The sequence below is a fragment of the Rana temporaria genome, chromosome 3, assembly GCF_905171775.1.
Source record: "Rana temporaria chromosome 3, aRanTem1.1, whole genome shotgun sequence".
Classification (NCBI taxonomy): Eukaryota; Metazoa; Chordata; class Amphibia; order Anura; family Ranidae; genus Rana; species Rana temporaria.
In genome coordinates, this window is record NC_053491.1 from 161,449,516 (window position 1) to 161,471,265 (window position 21,750).

Genomic DNA, 21,750 nt, shown 5'->3' on the forward strand with positions numbered 1-21,750 from the left:
ATCACTTTACCTGCAGACACAATTGTTCCGTTTTTTTTGGTGGTGGTGAGTCTGTGGTGGAGCTGTTTCATGCATGCACTAACACTGTTGTGCCACCTACCAGTAATAGGACACAGTTGCCACTTACTACTGCATGTAGTACCACCACACTAACATCCCGTCTTTGGGATGGTGATCAGCCAATTTAAAGCATCAAGAATTATTGTAAATATCTGGAATGGAATGATGCTGGCTCTTGTGTGTAGTTGTCTTCCAGAATTACTGTATGAAAAGCCAAAACATTTAGTTACATGTTAAAACCCTTGTAAGGTTATTATTGTTGTCTGTGTCCCTGTTGGAGAGATGCACACTCTGTATTTGTATCTGTAATTTTACAGTTGTCAAATGATCGAGTGGTAAAAAGCGTTCGATACAGTTCCCCACACACCGCTCATGTGTAAGGTAAGGTCTACAGGATTGGATATATCAGTTTGTAAATGGATAGAAAACTGGCTGAAAGACAGAATTCAGAGAGTCGTGGTTAATGATTCTTACTCTGAATGGTCCAAGGTTATCAGTGGTGTATCCCAAGGTTCAGTGCTGGGACCCTTACTTTTCAATATATTTATAAATGATATTGGGTCTGGGATCAAAACTAACATTTCTGTCTTTACAGATGACACCAAGCTATGCAGTGGAATAACGTCCTTGCAGGATGTCTCCAATTTACAAGCCGACCTCAATGCTCTGTCTAATTGGGCGACTAAGTGGCAGATGAGGTTTAATGTTGATAAATGTAAAGTTATGCACTTGGGGGCTAAGAATATGCATGCATCATACATACTAGGGGGAGTACAACTGGTTGGATCCGTAGTGGAGAAGGATCTGGGGGTTTTGGTAGATCATAAGCTCAATAATGGCATGCAATGCCAAGCTGCGGTTTCCAAAGCGAGCAAAGTCCTTTCTTGTATTAGAGGTATGGACTCCAGAGAGAGAGATATAATTTTGCCCCTGTACAAATCATTAGTAAGACCTCATCTGGAATATGCAGTTCTGTTTTGGGCACCAGTTCTCAAAAAGGATATCGGAGAACTGGAGAAAGTGCAGAGAAGGGCAACCAAACTGATAAGAGGCATGGAGGAGCTCAGCTATGAGGAAAGATTAGAAGAACTAAATTTATTCACTCTTGAGAAGAGGAGATTAAGGGGGGATATGATCAACATGTACAAATATATAAGGGGTCCATATAGTGAACTTGGTGTTGAGTTATTCACTTTACGGTCAACACTGAGGACAAGGGGGCACTCTTTACGTCTATAGGAAAAGAGATTTCATCTCCAAATACGGAAAGGTTTCTTCACAGTAAGAGCTGTGAAAATGTGGAACAGACTCCCTCCAGCTCAGTAGATTGCTTTAAGAAAGACCTGTATTCTTTCCTAAATGTACAGAATATAACTGAGTACTAAAATTTGCAGGTAAAGTTGATCCAGGGTAAATCCGATTGCCTCTCGGGGGATCAGGAAGGAATTTTTCCCCTGCTGTAGCAAATTGGATCATGCTCTGCTGGGATTTTTCGCCTTCCTCTGGATCAACTGTGGGTATGGAGTTGGGTGTATGGGATTGTATTGTGTTTTTTATTTTGTTTGTTTATTTTTTTGTGGTTGAACTGGATGGACTTGTGTTTTTTTTCAACCTGACTAACTATGTAACTATGTAAAAATACATTTTTCAATAGGGACAGCCATTTTGGTGTCCACTGCCAAAGAAGCAATTTCCCCTTACTTGGAGCAGAATATCTCATCTCCTCACATGGAAATATCCATGGTGGGACCCAGACAGAAATAAAGACACTGACACAGGTCTTAACTATTGATAAGACAATTTGCATGGGTTTGATTTGAAGGCAGGTTCAAGAACATGTCAAAACTCTGCAAATGCTGGACTTTAATGCAAACCCCTTGGAGTCAATAGGAGGTGAATCTTGAAAATCGATTCTCTACATTTTCAGGGCTAATTTGCAAGGGACTGCCAAACAAAGGGCATGGACCAATGAACAAAATTTAAGAAAATGCCGTTCAGCTGGGAGGATCTCTTTTAATGAGGGTTAAAGCAAAGTATAAAACTTGTAAAATTCCTATAAATAACATTCTTTAATCATTTAAAATAAATGTAAATTTCCAAGCGCTAAACAACATTTCCATTTGTTCTATTTGTAAACAAAGCAGACAGAGATTTCCTTCATCTTTACCAGTTCCTTAGGCTGCATTTATACCTTAGTGTTCTGGGAAAGCATGTTTCTGCTCGCATTTTCAGGAAAGATGCAAAAAACTATCTAAAACATGCATCGCTTTTGAGTGGTCATTATTTCTTAATGGCACCCTAAACGTGTCAAAATGCGCATCACAAGAACGCATGAGGCTCACTACCACAAAAAGGTGCAATAGCTACTTTAGTTCACTTGTTGTGCATAGTGCAGCCCATTCACTTTCTGTCACGTGGCAACAAAAAAACATGACGCATAGCATCAGGTGTGAATGGGGCGGATTGTCTCCAAAAGTCAGAATATTCTTTTTCTATGGAAGGCGTCATAATTAGTGATTGACATGGATCTACATGACTGGATGACATGATGATTATGATGGACTTACACCAAGACCAAGACTTACACCAGCTCCTCCCGTGTAGTCCTGGGCTGATTTCTCACCTTTCTTAGGATCATTGAGACCCCACGAGGTGAGATTTTGCATGGAGCCCCAGTCCGAGGGAGATTGACAGTCATGTTTAGCTTCTTCCATTTTCTAATGATTGCTCCAACAGTGGACCTTTTTTCACCAAGCTGCTTGGCAATTTCCCCGTAGCCCTTTCCAGCCTTGTGGAGGTGTACAATTTTGTCTCTAGTGTCTTTGGACAGCTCTTTGGTCTTGGCCATGTTAGTAGTTGGATTCTTACTGATTGTATGGGGTGGACAGGTGTCTTTATGCAGCTAATGACCTCAAACAGGTGCATCTAATTTAGGATAATAAATGGAGTGGAGGTGGACATTTTAAAGGCAGACTAACAGGTCTTTGAGGGTCAGAATTCTAGCTGATAGACAGGTGTTCAAATACTTATTTGCAGCTATAGTTAAAAAATCATAAATTGTGATTTCTGGAAAAAAAAATTCTGATTATGTCTCTCACAGTGGACATGCACCTACGATAACAATTTCAGACCCCTCCATGATTTCCAAGTGGGAGAACTTGCAAAATAGCAGGGTGTTCAAATACTTATTTTCATCACTGTACATCGACTTTCTACATACATTAAAAGTAGAAAACCATAGGCACACCACGTGAAATGAGGGGGAGGGATCACTTATGTCAAACAAGACCTAAATGTATTCAGTCAATTTTTCAATTTTAAAGATTGGTGAAATTTGGACTTCATTTTCCATACAGACATTGCCCCCCCCCTCCCCATTTAGGGGGTGGTTGTTAACCCACTAAGTAAACTTTACACCATACTCTCTGTTTATGAATGTAATCTGCTCCTGTGTCTGTGCCTTATAAAAAATGCAGCTATATACCTGTTTTCAGGGTGCTTCTCAGGCATGCACGTGACCCATGGCTCTCTTCTCACTAGGCCTGACAGCTGCAGCAGGCGGGGCCAAGGATCTCCCACTGATGTCAGTCAGGATGGGAGGAGGAGAGAAGGAGAGAACCAGCCGGTCACGTGAGTGCCGATCGGCACTCTGAAAACATATATGGTATATAGCTGCATTTTTTTATAAGGCACAGACACAGGAGCAGATTCGATTAATAAAGAGAGGATGGTGTAAAAATTTAATAGTAATTTCAGCAGCAGAATGGGAGGGGGTGGGCACGGACACAGAGCTGACAGGCAGGGAGGGGAGGGGGGAGAAGACAGAGGAGAGCACAGAGGAAAACAGAGGAGAGAGTAGATGACAGAGGCATGTAAACTGACCACAGTGTCAGGGCTCAGCAGCCATGATAGCCATGGTCAGTTTACAGGGGGAGGGTAGAACCAGGCAGGATCAGCCAGGTTTTTCAGGTGATACAGTTGGTCAAATAACACAGCACAAGCACTGTACATTCTTTAGGGAAACAGGTTTTTTTTTTTTTTTTTTTTTAGGTTAACAAACACTTTTAGATATGCTGAATTTTAAAATTAAATTCATAACTGATGATTCCTGATTGGCATCAGAAAAGGCAGTCATAAGTTCAGCTGGATATTTATTTATAATTCAAGATATTTAGTCTCTTTTTAAACTTGCTGTGTGAGAGGTTTAAGCTTGCTAATGACTGATTACACATGTTCACACCCCTCATCATGGTTCATTCTACGCATATATGAACAAATTGTTCTGACTTAACTTTCTTCTTTTCAATAATATCATTAAGAAAGACCTAAATTAATCCAGCAGGGAAGAAGTGACAATTCGTCAACAGAATAGCGTATCCCAGACCATGGTTTGAGTGGGTGTACCATCAGATGAGTAATACGCTTTTCAGAGAAAATGCAGTGCTCTTAAGTTAAGCCCTTTCTTCTCTAAAACAAACAACATCTGGATCTAAAGGATTTGTAGCGGTTATTCCTTTATCTATACTCTATAATCCAAGGCAATTCTTTCTGTAGTATCATCACAGTCTGCAATGACTGCTAACTCAATTTGTATTTTTTATCAGACTGTAACAGAGCAAAAATGAATTTCCCTAAACAAATGCAAACAGCGGGTCCCTGCAACAGATGATGTATCATATTCACCTGTCCCCTCTACTTTCCAGCAGCCTTTATTAGGCTTGGACACTTCTGGAATTGTTGGATGTCTATGTCCCTCGCTGTTAGCTACGTTTACTTCCTCAAGCCCCTATGCCACTGTGGATTTGTTTAGGGAACTGACATTGGGGGGGTTATTTACTAAAGGCAAATACACTTTGCACTACAAGTGCAGTCGCTGTAAATCTGAGGGGTAGATCTGAAATGAGGGGAAGCTCATTTCCCTTGCATGTCCCCCTCAGATCTACAGCGACTGCACTTCCAAGTGTACTTTCAGTGCTTTTTCAAATGCACTTTGCACTTGTAGTTTGCACTTGTAGTGCAAAGTAGACATGTGCAAACTGGAATATTTTGTTTCGTTTTTTCGTTTTCGTTTGGAAAATAAATTTATTTAGTTACTCCCGAAAATCGTTTTGATTTATTTCGTTTTTCGTTGGGGAGTAGCTTTCGTCCGAAAATCCAATAATACTTGGTTTCTGTCGAATGGTCAAAAGAATATTAGACGGAACGTCGAATATTTTTGGTTTCTGTCGATTGGTCAAACGATTATTCGACGGAACGTCGAATCTTTACGTCGAATCGTAGATTTCCGTTTGAATATTCCACCTACAAGAATTCTAATGTTGTATGACTAGTAATAATGACGAATCTATTCTCTATAATGTCGAATCTATTTTCTCATAAATCAAAAACTATTCTCTGTAATGTCGAATCTATTATTTCTATAGTGTCGAATCTTTTCTCTATAATGTCAGATCTTTTCTCTATGATGTTGAATCTTTTCCCTATAATGTCGAATCTCTCTATATCGAATTTTTACCGCAACGAAAACGAAAATAAAGCATTTTTTATGTCGGATCTTTCGGTTTTCGTTTCTTGCACTTTCGTTATCGTTTGTTAAATCGATAACGAAAAAAACAGATTTTCGGACGAAAATGCATTCTAACGAAAACGAATGCACATGTCTAGTGCAAAGTCAATTTGCATTTCGTAAACAAACCCCCTATAGTTTCTTTAAGTTCAAGTGTGGATCAGTGCATAAATTAGTGCACGAGCACTTGAAAATGTAACACTATATAACCCCTATGGTCTCTTTAAGTTCAAGTGTAGATCAGTGCATAAATGAGTGTGTGAGCACTTGAAAATGTAACACTATATAACCCCTATGGTCTCTTTAAGTTCAAGTGTGGATCAGTGCATAAATGAGTGCGTGAGCACTTGAAAATGTAACACTATATACAGAATTATGAGCATTTCATTAGTACTGTACCTGTACAAAGCCACACAATCTGTGATGGTCAAACAGAGGCATGCTTGGACGATCTTCTCTATGCACAGTTATGCTGTAGCTTCTCAACAATACTGGTACTGGTTTGGATTCATCCGTAATATGTAAAGTAATATGATTAAAACCCAGGCCAAGAGGATAATTAGCAGCCCTGAAAAATAAAAATAATACAAGTACATAAAATGCACTTTTACTTTGTAAAATATACGCCCCTTTTTAACTAATGACACTACCAACCACTCCCTGGTTATCTCCCGCCTCCCTACTGCAACTCCCTCCTCATTGGATTACCTTTACATAGATTATCCCCCTTCAGTCCATAATGAATGCTGCTGCAAGACTCATCCACTTTACCAACTGTTCAGTGTCCTCCACCCCTCTCTGCCAATCCCTGCACTGGCTTCCACTCACCCAACAAATACAACTCAAAGTACTAACAATAATTTACAAAGCCATCCATAACTCTGCCCCCAGCTACATCCCTAGCCTAGTTCCAAAATACCAACCAAGCCGTTCTCTTCGTTCCTCCCAAGATCTCTTGCTCTCTAGCTCCCTTGTCACCTTCTCCCATGCTCACCTCCAGGATTTCTCCAGAGCTTCTCCCATCCTTTGGAACGCCCTACCCCAATCTGACCAGCGGTCCCCTAATTTATTCATCTTTAGATGATCCCTGAAAACTTTTCTCTTTAAAGAAGCCTATCATGCTTCTAACTAATACACTGTTTCACTTCCTCCATTAGCTCATCTCCCACAGCTATTACTTTTTGTATCAATTGACCCTCCCTTTTTAGATTGTAAGCTCTAGCGAGCAGGGCCCTCTGATTCCTCTTGTACCAAATTGTGATGTAACTGTAATGTCTGCCTTCATTTTGTTAAGAGCTGCGCAAACTGTTGGCACTATATAAATCCTGTATACCATTAATAATAATGTACAGTTAGTTGTATGTCAAATTATTCCAAGAAGGAACTAAAAGATGCTACTCCAGCCCAGGCAAGGAAGGATTACTATTCCAGAATGTTACATCGGCTTTTTTCATAACAGGTACACTTTTAGGAAATAAGTAGGCTGGCATAGTTAAACTCTTTGGGAATTCTAGTTGGCCGACGGTATTTCGTTTCCATACTTTTTTTACTTCCTGTATGTGATGTCAGAATTTTGTATTACAAAAGTATTGATGCTTCTTAACCTCCCTGGCGGTATGATTCTTTCAGAAAAAACATGCTGAAAGCGGTACCATTATTTGCAAGGAAATTTGGCGTTTTATATTGTAGGCCTGTAATTTTTAGAAATAACTCACTTAAATCTGACCAAACAAGATTCTAATAGGCATCCCGGGTATGACATTTTTTTAAAAACAAAATTATAAATTATAATATAATAAATAACTATAAATAATTATAACAAATAATAATATAATTATAATAAAAATTATTCAATAATGTAATCAAATCAAAATCACTGAAATTTGCTCAGTTGCAGAATTGTCGTTGTCATTATTTTTTTTTTATGACGAATTTCCCCACAAATCGCTATCGCACAATTCTGCACAATTATCGCTGTTTTCTAGCTGATCTAAAACTATTTTTGACATAAAGGGACACTTTTGGTTGCTATGGACAATCTACAGTTTGCAGGGAGAAAAAAAGGTTTTTATTATATAAAATGACATGCAGGACACTGGGCAGACCACTAGGGACAAGGGGGTTTGGTTTTTTTTTACATACAGTACTGTAATCTATAAGATTACAGTATACTGTATGTAATGTGTTTGTTTACATTTTTGAATTTGGCGCCGTTCTCCGTCCCCGTGCGTCGTAACGCAGGGAACGGAGATGGGCGGCACAGGAGGACGCTGTGTGAATCGAGCGAGGTCCCGCTCGCTCACACAGCGATGTGGCATCGCTGGATCCAGGGACAAGGTAAGTAAACCCTGCCTGTACATCCAGCGAGGCAAGCCCGAGTCTGACTCGGGGTTACCGATTTTAGCCCAAAAATCTCACCCCGAGTCAGACTCGGGAACACAGCTCAGGAGGTTAAAAAAAAATAGAACTTTTTGGAAAAGGGTTTCAGCATTTGCAGGCTCTGTATTTCTCTCAGTATTAGTTTTCTATCGGAAGCCTTGTGTTCTACTGACATGCTCTAGACAAATATTATAGAGTTTTACCATATATCGTACAAAAGCTAGTGCTTTCAAAGTGATCGTATGATAATCTCATTGTTAGTACACAGCTTTTGCGAATTTTCCGAATGGACAAACACAAAAAATTTCACCAGGACTAAAGCCTAGTTCACACGGGCTGAATGTCAGATGTCGGTTCAATCAAAACCGTCCGACATCCAGGCCGTGTGTATGGCACCTGGTCCGGCTTCTAACGGACAAGCATGTACGAAAACCTGCAGCCGACTGACTACCAATCAGCACTCTCAGCCAATGGCTGAGAGCGTTGACCAGAGTGTTCAGACAACAATAGCACAGCAGGGAAGATCACTGTATTAACATTGCACCAGAGCTTTGTGGTGTGTACTAGACTTAAAAAAAGAGGTCAACTATTCTAGATGTTAGAGAAAAGCACAACAACAACAGGGGTTCTAACCCTTCTTTACTCTATCAAAAATCAAAATAAGGTTTTAAATATCAATACATTTTAAATGAAACATGCATGACAATCACAGCGATCACTATATCTGTATATAATGTCTCTTGCTTTTTGTCCTTGCATTTTACTTTACATCTTATATCTGACATCTTTACTTTCCTTCTCAGTTTAGTAAGGAAAAAGAAAATCAGTGATTCTTTAAACAATGCTTCCCTTCTCACACTATCATATGCCTGCTTGTAATTAATAGACAGGTGGTGTTGGTTGATATTATATTAACCACATTTTCCAGCACTATGAGTAACGGGATCTGTGGTTGACCTATTTTTCTGAAAACCACATTGATAGTCTTCCAGTATCACTTCAACATAAGGTTCTAATTGCATTGCTAAAATTCTCGTCATTACTTTATATGTGACGTATACCACAATAACTCCTACATATTGTTTTGTCTCCTTTCTTTAGTATATGGCAAATTCTTTTCAACCCTATGGAATCTGTTCCTTTTCCATTGCTCATTTTTTAGGTCATGTACAGTGCCTTGCGAAAGTATTCGGGCCCCCTTGAACTTTGCGACCTTTTGCCACATTTCAGGCTTTAAACATAAAGATATAAAACTGTAATTTTTTTTGAAGAATCAACAACAAGTGGGACACAATCATGAAGTGGAATGAAATTTATTGGATATTTCAAACTTTTTTAACAAATAAAAAACTGAAAAATTGGGCGTGCAAAATTATTCAGCCCCTTTACTTTCAGTGCAGCAAACTCTCTCCAGAAGTTCAGTGAGGATCTCTGAATGATCCAACATTGACCTAAATGACTAATGATGATAAATAGAATCCACCTGTGTGTAATCAAGTCTCCGTATAAATGCACCTGCACTGTAATAGTCTCAGAGGTTCGTTTAAAGCGCAGAGAGCATCATGAAGAACAAGGAACACACCAGGCAGGTCCGAGATACTGTTGTGGAGAAGTTTAACCTCTTCCCCACCGAGCCATAGTAAAATGACGTCGGTGGGGACCTCTCGTCCTTCAGACTGGACGTCATATGACGTCCTGGCTTTACCAGCCGCTAGGGGGCGCGCGCGCCCGCCACATTCCTCAGGACCCAGTGCGCGTGCCCGGTGGCCGCAATGTCCACCGGACACCCGCGATTACCTGCAATCACGGCAGGACCATGGATCTGTGTGTGTAAACACACAGATCCATGTCCTGTCAGTGGTGAGGAGACTGATGTGTGTTCCCAGTACAGAGGAACACATATAGATCTCCTCCCCTTGTGAGTCCCCCTCCCCCTAACAGTTGGAACACACTTTAGGGAACATATTTAACCCCTTCAGCACCCTCTAGTGTTAACCCCTTCTCTGCCAGTCACATTTACACAGTAATCAGTGCATTTTATAGCACTAATCGCTGTGTAAATGTGAATGGCCCCAAAAATGTGTCAAAAGCGTACGATATGTCTGCCGCAATGTCACGATCACAAAAAAAAAAAATCGCAGATCGCCGCCATTACTAGTAAAAAATAAATAAAAATAAAAATGCCATAATTCTATTTCCTATTTTGTAGACGCTATAACTTTTGCGCAAACCGATCAAATACGCTTATTGCGTTTTTTTTATAAAAAAAAATATGTTGAATACGGATCGGTCTAAACTGAGGAAAAAAACGTTAAAAAAAAAATATATATGATATTTATTAAATCAAAAAATAAAAGATATTGGCCCAGATTCAGGTAGATTTGCCCTTTAGTTACACCTGTGAAGAGCAGCTGATTTGCTCTGCGCTGGGGCAAATTGGAAAGATTGCCACCTGATTCAGGATTCCTTTTGTCTGCTAATTTGCTCCTTTGTAAGGCAAAAATCAGGGCGTAAGGCAGCGCAAGTGAAAGTGGGTGTGCCCTATGCAAATGATCTTTTTTCCACTCAGCAGGAGGAAGTCGTGGAGGAGGCGTTATCCTCAATCTGGAGGAAGCAGTGTCCCTCCAGGAGGATCCCACCATCCCTGACCGACCCACCACCCCCCCCGACCATAACATCATCCCCCTCCAGGGCAAGCCCCTCCAGTGTCCCTCCCTCCAGTGTCCCTCCCTCCAGTGTCCCCCCTCCAGTGTCACTCCCTCCTGTGTGACCCCCTCCCATTCTGCTCCCTCAGTTCGTGCCCCAGCCTCTCCTCCAAGGAAGGCTCTTTCTAAAACTAGGGGTGTACCCTCCAGCCTCCGTGAGGGTCTGCAGGAGGAGCAGGCCCGGCAGACCCACCATATAGGGGAGATGGTGGGAGACCTGAGGCGGGTGGCGGACAGCCTGGCATCCTCCTCCTCCTCTGTCCAGCAGGCCCTCCCCCACCATGCTGACCGGGGGGACCGACAGAATGAGACCCTGGAGGATGTTAGTGGCAACTGCGCAGCCATTGTGACCTGTCTGGTTGAACAGCAGGATGCCACTGCATTATTAACTTCGGAGGTGAGCAGGTTGGCAGGTGCGGTGGAGGCCAACACTGCTGCTGTGCGGGAGGAGGGGAGACTTACCCAACGGCAGTTGAGGATCACCACCACATGGCAGATGAGGATGTTGGGACAGACCAACACCGTCCTCAACCGCCTGGCCAACGCCATGAAGGGCTTGCAGGCACCACCTGCCAGGAGAGATGAAGTAGGGGTTGATGCTACCCCCCCCCCCTCCATCCCCACCCCATGCTCCACCACGGCGTCTGAGGAGCCAGAGCCGGGGCACCGTTGGGCCAAGGATGTCCAAAAGAAAAAAAAAAATTATGACCATTTTTTTTTTTTTGGTGGCTCAGATTATGAGCTTGTTTTTTGGTTATGCTCAGATTTAGAGTTTTTTTTTTTATTGATGCTCAGATTATGAGCTTTTTTTTATTTTGTAGCTGCCCCTGGCATGTTGGCACACAGATGTGAGATCCAGAAAGTGTGGGTGCTCTGCTTGTTCAGCTCGTCCTTCTTGGTGCTGCTGTAGTTGCTCTCCAGCTGACCTGTGGCCATCTGTTGCTAACTTGCCCCTGCTTTTATAAAGTGCAAATTTGCCCCGGCCAAACAGCTTGCGCGCTTTGGGCGCAAAATGCGCCTCACACGTGCAAGTTTATGAATCAGTGGCAGTTCCTCATTTGCATATTTGCTGAGGGATAACCATGAGAGCGCTAGTTGCTCCCTGACCAAAATTGCCCCTTAATTGCGCCGGGGCAGAGAAACTGCCTCCGTGCAAAAATGCCACATTTCAGGCTTAGCTTGCTTTCTGGGTCACCCGCAAATTTGCCTGGGCGCAAATCCGTACTTGCGCGGCGCAAATCACACTTGCTCCCGCGCAAGTCGTACCTGAATCTGGGCCATTGTGTTTTTTTTTTCAAAATTGTCGCTCTTCTTTTGTTTATAGCGCAAAAAATAAGGTGATCAAATACCAACAAAAGAAAGCTCTATTTGTGGGGAAAAAAGAGTGTAAATTTTGTTTGGGAGCCACAACGCACGACCGCGCAATTGTCATTCAAAGTGCGACAGCGCTGAAAACTAAAAATTGGTCTGGGCAGGAAGGGGGTGAAAATGCCCTGTATGGAAGTGGTTAAAGCCGGATTTGGATACAAAAAAAATTCCCAAGCTTTAAACATCCCAAGGAGCACTGTGCAAGCGATAATATTGAAATGGAAGGAGTATCAGACCACTGCAAATCTACGAAGACCTGGCCGTCCCTCTAAACTTTCAGCTCATACAAGGAGAAGACTGATCAGAGATGCAGCCAAGAGGCCCATGATCACTCTGGATGAACTGCAGAGATCTACAGCTGAGGTGGGAGACTCTGTCCATAGGACAACAATCAGTCGTATACTGCACAAATCTGGCCTTTATGGAAGAGTGGCAAGAAGAAAGCCATTTCTTAAAAGATATCCATAAAAAGTGTCGTTTAAAGTTTGCCACAAGCCACCTGGGAGACACACCAAACATGTGGAAGAAGGTGCTCTGGTCAGATGAAACCAAAATTGAACATTTTGGCAACAATGCAAAACATTATGTTTGGCGTAAAAGCAACACAGCTCATTACCCTGAACACAACATCCCCACTGTCAAACATGGTGGTGGCAGCATCATGGTTTGGGTCTGCTTTTCTTCAGCAGGGACAGGGAAGATGGTTAAAATTGATGGGAAGTTGGATGGAGCCAAATACAAGACCATTCTGGAAGAAAACCTGATGGAGTCTGCAAAAGACCTGAGACTGGGACGGAGATTTGTCTTCCAACAAGACAATGATCCAAAACATAAAGCAAAATCTACAATGGAATGGTTCCAAATAAACATATCCAGGTGTTAGAATGGCCAAGTCAAAGCCCAGACCTGAATCCAATCGAGAAGCTGTGGAAAGAACTGAAAACTGCTGTTCACAAACGCTCTCCATCCAACCTCACTGAGCTCGAGCTGTTTTGCAAGGAGGAATGGGCAAAAATTTCAGTCTCTCGATGTGCAAAACTGATAGAGACGTACCCCAAGCGACTTACAGCTGTAATCGCAGCAAAAGGTGGCGCTACAAAGTATTAACTTAAGGGGCCTGAATAATTTTGCACGACCAATTTTTCTGTTTTTTATTTGTTAAAAAAGTTTGAAATATCCAATAAATTTCGTTCCACTTCATGATTGTGTCCCACTTGTTGATTCTTCAAAAAAAAAATACAGTTTTATATCTTTATGTTTGAAGCCTGAAATGTGGCAAAAGGTTGCAAAGTTCAAGGGGGGCGAATACTTTCGCAAGGCACTGTATATAGTTCCATAAAATTGCCCCTGCTTTTTTCATCTTTTGACTTTCTTCTTTTTAAATTGCCTGTGACTGGCTTCTATCACTACATAAGACGATGCTTCCTATTTTATTTCTGCATCATAAAATTGGACTTCTTCATTTCCGCTCATGTTTTGCATTCTACGTATTTATTTTTATTTTTTACAGTATTCAGCACACATTCTAATATTTTCTCTTAATTTCCTGGAAAGTTTTCTTTTCTGCCTATACAAACTTAGATTCTCAGATGAGCATTTCTCTTCTCTCTTTTCTTCTTTATCACATACATATCTTTGCACAGATTCCTAACTGTTTCCCTTGGAGTCTATCCTGTTCTTTTTCCTTTTGCATATCTCATTCACCATTCATGTTTTTTCAGAAAATTAATCAATACTTGCCTTTACTTTGCTCTTTAACGTTTTATACACAACTTTTTGGTTTATTCTTTTGTATTTCCACACTATATTAAACCAATTTGGCTTTTTTTTGTAATGTTATATACTGAAGGACCCTTTTATTACTATTACTTTTTTTATTTTCTGATATATTTCCAATGTTTCTGCTCATAGGGGCAGATTCACGTAGCTTGGGCGCAGCGTAACGTAACCCGTTTACGTTACACCACCGCAAGTTTTCCGATTTAGTGCCCGATCCACAAAGCACTTACCTGGAAATTTGCAGCGGTGTATCGTAAACACGTCCGGCGCAAGGCGGCCCAATTCAAATGGGGCGGGTACCATTTAAATTAGGCGCGCTCCCGCGCCGGACGTACTGCGCATACTCCCGTCGCAAATTTCCCTACGTGCTTTGCGCGAAATTACGACGCGCCGACGTTTTGTGAATCGCGACGTGATCAAATGACTTACGCCGGGAAAAAGAAAAAATTAAAAAAAAATTCAAAAGCGACGCGGGATAGACGGGCATATTTTAACATGGTGGAGTACTTTTCCACCATATTAAAGGTGCCCTATCTTTGCGACGGAAATCTAACACTTGCGACAACGTAACGACGGGAAAAATCTTCGTGGATCGCCGTAACTCCTAATTTGCATACCCAACGCTGGTTTACGACGCAAACTCCCCCCAGCGGCGGCCGCGGTATTGCATCCTAAGATCCGACAGTGTAAGTCCATTACACCTGTCGGATCTTCTGGCTATCTATGCGTAACTGATTCTATGAATCAGTCGCATAGATACTCTGAGAGATACGACGGCGTATCTGAGATACTCCGTCGTATCTCCTTTGTGAATCTGGCCCATAATCTCCATTCTCCGTTTGTATAATTTTATGTGCTGTGTTTTAAGTTTAGCAAAACACACGTACACAAAAATAATAGCAGTATCACAGTAAACATACTAAATTGTAATTATGTACTAAATAAGCATGATGTAATAATACAGATACCAGACAAGGGAAATGCAATAAATAAAATATCAAAATGCCAAAGTTCTCTCAATTATTATTAAAAAGGGGGGAACCCTGTCACCAAAATTCTCTCCCATAAGCCTCAAAACCAGGCTATTATTATAAGAACTATAAAGATATAGGCTACAGATCTAAACAAATCAGGCATGTATTGTAATGCCTAACCAATACAAGACCATAATCAAGAAGTATATTGGATAGAAGGATTAAATCTGTAAAGGAGTATAAGAATAAACCATTCAAAATTCTATACTTTCTGGAGTAATTATTATTATTATTATTATAAAGGATTTATATAGCGCCAACAGTTTGCACACCGCTTTACAATGTAGAGGGGGGACAGTTCAATACAGTAGGAATAGGAGGGCCCTGCTCATAGAGCTTACAGTCTAAAGGGAGGGGAGGTGGTACAAAAGGTAATAGCTGCGGGGATGATCTGATGGAGGTGTCTCGGGTACAGTATTTAGGTGGAAGTGGGGTAGGCCTCCCTGAATAAGTGAGTTTCCAATGATTGCCTAAAGGCTGACAGGGTAGGGGCTGACTTCAAAGATAGTACTGAGCTGACTACTACAATCTATGTCCCAACTGAAGGTGTGTCAGTGCCATTGCAGTTATGGTTGTAAATTGAGTTAATGTAGGGCCCATGGGCAATATCATGAGTAGAAAAATCAGCACAATATGCATGATCCTTTTTAAAAACACAGAGCACCGAGGACAGGCCCAGGCTAGGTATGGAAAATAAGGACTGTTTGAATAGCAGCAGATATATTATGATGTCAGGAATCAGTAGCAGGAATGGCCAGATCTGCATGGCTACACTCAGGAAACTGGAACTAGACTGTGTATGCTTTACGTGAGATTTATTTATAGTGAAACAAAATCCATCCAAACACCAGCAAGCTGCAAACATAAGAATATAAGCGAGTGAAAAACCCAGCAACAGAATACCTGACTAATTAACAAATAGAAGCTTAACCACTTCAGCCCCAGAAGAATTTACCCCCGTCCTGACCAAAGCATTTTTTACGATTCGGCACGGCGTCACTTTAGCTGACAATTGCGCGGTCATGCGACGTTGTATCCAAACAAAATTGACATCCTTTTTTTCCTGCAAAAAAAGCTTTATTTTGGTGGTATTTGATCACGTCCGATACGTATTCTTCTACATATTTTTGGTAAAAAAATTGGTTTGCGCAAAAGTTATAGCGTCTACAACATAGGGAATAAATTTATGGCATTTTCATTATTATATATTTTTTTACTAGTAATGGCGGAGATCTGCAAATTTTATCAGGACTGCAACATTATGGGGGACACACATCAGACACTTTTGACACTATTTTGGGACCAATGTCATTTGTACAGCGATCAGTGCTATAAATAGCCACTGATTACTGTATAAATGACACTGGCAGGGAAGGGGTTAAACACTAGGGAGCGATCAAGGGTTTAAGTGTGTCCTAAGGAGTGACTCTAACTGTGGGGGAAATGGGCTACCACTGACATGACAGTGATCACTGCTCCCGATGACAGGGCGCAGTAGATCACTGTCCTGTCACTAGGCAGAACAGGGAAATTGTTTATATAAGCATCTCCCCGTTCTGCCTCTCCATCTTACGATCGCGGGCTGCCAGCGAACATCCAGTTTGCGGGATCAGCGGGCTCGCTCCTGCGGCGTGCAGTTGGCGTGCATGCGCACCATCGGTGGTGGGCACGTGCCTGCATGGCGGCAAATTCCAAGGGACGTACATGTACACCCATTTGCCTGTACGAGCCATTCTGCCGACATATATGTGTGTGCGGCGGTCGGCAAGTGGTTAACTAACAAATAACTATATACAATTAGTGATGTAGCAACACCCCCCCCCCCCTCGGTTCAGTTCGCACCAGAACATGTAAAAAGTTCGGACCTGAGTCACAAACTCTATTAAAATCTATGGGACCCGAACTTGAAAAATCAAAAGTTCCCATTTTGAAGGCTTATATTGACCATAAAAAGGGTATGTAGGCCCAGGTACTGCCCTGGGGTCCATGTATCCCACATATCCCGGCTCCCCCTATGTGAATGAGTTGGAGTACATTGTATCCCTACTCTTTCACCCAAAAAAGTGTCAAAAATAAATAAAAACCCATTTTTTGACAATTCTTTTATTAAAGAATAAAAAATAAAAATTGATGTCCCCCGATGTAGATTCATCATCAATCACGATGCCTGCCGCACCGCCTGTCCCAAAAAAAGAAGAAAAAAAAACGATCCGCCCGTGACTAAGGCTAACCACCAAATGCCTGCTCTACCGCCTGGCAGTTTCTAAATAGGTAAGGGCAGAGTCACCTGGTGACACCTCCTGGTGGCACTGCCCTCTTGTGATGTTACCAACTCAGCATGCACCAGGTGGCCTTGCTCCTTACCTATTTAAGAATTGTCAGTTGGAGGAGCAGGCAGTTGGCGGTTAGCCTGCGCAGTGGGCAACGCAGGTTTTTCTCTTTTTTTCGAGTCCAGCGGTCTGACGGGTGTCATGATTGACGATGGATCTACATGGGGGACATTGTTTTTATATTTTTTTAATAAAGGGCTTGTCAAAAACTGGTTCCTGTTTTTTTTACACTACACTGTTTTTTTTGGGGGTGAGTCGGTAGGGGTACTATGTATTCATTCACATTGGGGGGTTGGATCTGAGGGCCCCCTGCTCGCAGACCCCCACAACCACCGCCCAGGGTTGTGGGGAAGAGGCCGTTGTAGAGCCCCCTCAAGCACCCTCCCCATGTTGAGGGCATGTGGCCTGGTATGACTGCATCCTCAGATAAGGGTCTGATATTGATTTTGGGGGACAACATGCCTTTTTTCTTTAAATCCATACCAAACCCAAAGGACCTGGTATGGATTGAGGGGGACCCCCACACAAGTTTTTATATTTTTCTATTTGGCAATGTTTTTTTTTCATTCAAGCTTTCAGGCCGTTAACAGCTGATGATTCCTCCGTTGTTACTGACACGTCGGTCGGCTTCCTGGCCCAACCTAATGACTGTGCACTCCACGGGTTCAGCCCGAACCGCTCACCCATCCCTATAAATGGGAAACACAGAAAGGCAGGAAAAACAGGAGGTGCAGAGAGCAGATTAGAAGGGGTAACGGAAAATGCAACAAGGGTGAGCAGGTATAGGGCAGCAGGATGGCAGGATACAGGGTACCGCATACAGGGCAGGAACAGGATAATGACTAGCAGTATCTGGCAGCAAGAAAAATACTAGAGTGAGATGCACTAATAGGAAAGGACCTAAATACCTTCCCAGCAGCCAGCATCAGGTGGAAACTGAGCCATAATGCCACCATTTGTATTAAAACACATCTGTCCTGATCTTGTGGACTGGAATAAGGTAGGATTTATGAATAATAAATTAAATAGTTATCTATTTGAAAAACCTTAATTTGTTAAAATCATGTTTCCATTTGTTGCCCTCACATCCAAGATATCCATTTTGTCCATTTCAAGCCTCCTGTCAGAAAGGTTGGTCTTGCGTTTTACCATTCCACAACAAGTATGTTGCTGAATATTATTTTATGTTTACAATATGTGTAACTTCAAGAAACAAATATTCTGTGCATATCAACTAACCTTGTTTCATAATTGTTGATCACTTAAAAGAAATATATAGCATTTGACAATATTTTTCCAAAACCCTTGTGTCCAAATATATTAGAGAGTGCAAAATCTGATGCATCTCTGCATAGAAACCAATCAGCTCCCATTTTTTTTTGTCACAGCTTAATCAAACAAGCTGAAGTTAGAAGCTGATTGGCTGCCATGCACAGCTTTTACACTCTCCAGTTTGAGTAAATCTCCCCCAATCTATTATATTCCTCTGCCTGTATAGGCTCACTATGTTTCAGATGCCTTCAACTTAGGGGACAAATATACACATTTTTTCTGGGTCACTGTCTGGGACTTTTCCAGAATAGATGGCCCTACTGATAACTGCCCTACCACCACTATAGCAATCAGGATCTTTTTGACCATGAAAACACCAAACACATCAAATTAGGGATAACTTCAGGGCTTTATGTTAAATACGCAAAAACGCAAATGTTATTGTCGTGGTATTTTTCATGCATAAGAAAATAAATTTTGATAGAAAAACAAAGTTCCAGGACTTGTGGTGTTTCTCACCCCTGTCAGCACAGAGCACTTGGATGAAAGAAACATTAAATGGTATTTTAAGGCAATTCCAAGTGAACATTCATTTTAAATTAAATTTAAATAAGCTGCAGTACAGGAGTGAACAATTTAATTGGGGTTAAAAAAAAAGTTTATTTGTTAAATAAGGCTCTTGAGTTTAGAATTTAAAAAATGAAATGATGGCATCACATGCAATGCCCGTGCAATGCGTATTCAGCCATACATATTGTATGGCTGAACTCGCATTGCATTTGCACCAAAATAGTACAGGACAATTTTTTTGGACCGCACTGGAATCGCAATCCAAATCCTGCACCACTTGCCAGTTCGCACTGCGATATGTAAACCAACCTGGGGACATCTATAAGTTTCTATTGACACTCGCAGTGGTTCGCATAGGGCAGTGTGAACCGTCTGCGAGTTCTATGCGATGCGGGAACCGTCACTGGAATCACACTGGTTCCCGCATTACACTAGCGTGAATCGAGTCTCAAGGTATTTTTTACTCTGTCTAGAAATCTAATTTCCTGCTTGTATCAGGAGAACAGAGGATCAAATTCTGTAGTCTGTTTGTGGAAGTTAAAGCCTAACACCATCCACCATTTATTTTTTTATTTGTTTTATTATTTTTATCTGTGACCTAATTCTTTGACCTCGCTATCATGACAAAATATGTTGGGGAAGTCAGCCGGATAGGGACTTGGGCAGCAGTAGAAATAATCAGACAGAGACTCTAAACCTTCCCTGCTCTAGGGGACTGCAATGATAATATCCAATATCCATTCAATGGCCCGGATTCACAGACAGCGGCGCACATTTATGCCGCCGTACCGTATCTCCTTTACGCTACGCCGACACAGCGCAGAGAGGCAAGCACTGAATTCAGAAAGCCAGTGCTGCCAAAACTGCGCTGGGTTTCCTAGGCTTAAGCGGGCGTAGGTGGAAGTGGGCGTGAGCCATGCAAATGAGGCGTGACCCCATGCAAATGATGGGCCGAGCGCCAGACAGATACGTATAACGAACGGCGCATGCGCCATCCCATGGACGTATCCCAGTGCGCATGCTCAGAATCACGTCGGAACTACTCCCTAAGATACGTAGGATCACTGCCTATGGCTTGAACGTAACCTACGCCTAGTCATATTCACGTCCTACGTAAACTATGTAAAATACGTCGGCTTGTGTTCCCTGGTGCAGCCCTTTGCATGGATGCTGCTGAGTTACACCTCCTTTATGGGGCACAACTTTACGCCGGACGTATGACTTTATACGCACTGCGTCGGACGGACGGACGTTCGTGAATCGGCGTATCTCCCTTATTTGCATATGTGAAAAGAGAATCAATCAATGGGAGCGTCCAGCATAAATATGCGCCCACTCTACGCCGGCGTAGGCAAGTTACGTCGGTCGGATGAAGCATGTTTTTAGGCGTATCTTAGCTTGTGGGCCCGGCGCATAGATACGACGGCGCATATTTGTACTTACGCGGCGTATCTGGAGATACGTCGGCGCACATGCTTTGTGAATCTGAGCCACGGTATATAACTGACCTGGTTAATAAGTGTTTTTTTCTTAAAAAGTGTTGACATTGTCTTTTCCTTTAAAACCTATTAGGTAATTTCATGAGCAAGGAAAATTGTTTAACTGTATTTTTTTGCACACCACATTTGATATCCTACCTTGGTCCATCCCTGTCATCCAGGTGCACTTGGCTTTTGCAATGTGCAGGCTCTGCTCCAATTTCCACTGTCACTACATCAAATGGCAGTTCTACATAGTAGTCTTTGATCTTTGGGTTGAATTCAGGAGTCAGGTCCAGAGAAGGATTGCTGAAGATACGACTGATGTAAGATAGTGTATCATTATCTGTTCCAAGAAACAGTCATTACAGAAGAGATAACATTAGTTACCAGGGTGTTACTTATAGGAACGTGCTATATCAGCAAGCAAAGAAAAAAATAATAATGGTAGCATTACAGATACTACTCCACGATGGGAAAATTATCTTAAAAAATGGAGTTTACAACTCTGCCTTTATTTTCTGTTTGGATGATGTTTTTTAGATCCCATTGCTCTGACTGTTACTTTTTCATTTCACTAAAGTTTAGTTGTCTAATATTCAAGATGCTGAGGATTACAACTTAGTTAAATTGTACGTAAACCATAAATCTATTTGCCGCTTTGTTTGGTATCATGCTTCACGGTATACAGTTTTCTTAAGACAATTCATTTTGTTGCAAAGTTTATTAGCAAGGCATCACCAGCTAAACAAATTTAGGGACACTGATTGTCACAAGCTCATTAATCAGTTAGTAAGTGCTGCTTCCCTGATGAAGGGGTCCTCTAAGGCCGCGTACAGATGAGCATACATGTACGATGAAACCGGTCCGCCGGACCGTTTTCACCGTACATGTCTGCTCGGGGATTTCTGTATGGTGGCTGTACTCACCATCATACAGAAATCCGCGCGTAAACAATACGCGGGGCGTGTCCGCGCCGTCGCCACGACGATGACGCGGCGACGTGGGCGGCCCTGCCAGTTCAATGCTTCCACGCATGCGTCAAAGTCATTCGACGCATGCGAGGGATGGCGGGCGCTCGGACATGTACGGTAGGTCTGTACAGACGACCGAACATGTCCGAGCGGGCAGGATTTCAGCGGGCTGTTTTAAAACAAGTCCAGAAATATTTGCCCGCTGGAAAAAGGCCCGGCGGGCAAATGTATGCTG

At 42.1% G+C, this 21,750-nt stretch overlaps 1 protein-coding gene across 1 annotated transcript in view; it reads right to left on the reverse strand.

The window, feature by feature from the left end:
• Window positions 1-21,750, reverse strand: part of CPED1 (cadherin like and PC-esterase domain containing 1) — a 408,757-nt gene that overhangs the window by 161,861 nt on the left and 225,146 nt on the right. The window contains exons 14-15 of the mRNA XM_040343743.1: window positions 20,701-20,887; window positions 6,026-6,194 (exon numbers count right to left, since the gene is read on the reverse strand). Of these exons, the coding sequence (XP_040199677.1) occupies window positions 6,026-6,194; window positions 20,701-20,887 (356 nt within the window). The remainder of the gene's footprint in view (window positions 1-6,025; window positions 6,195-20,700; window positions 20,888-21,750) is intronic.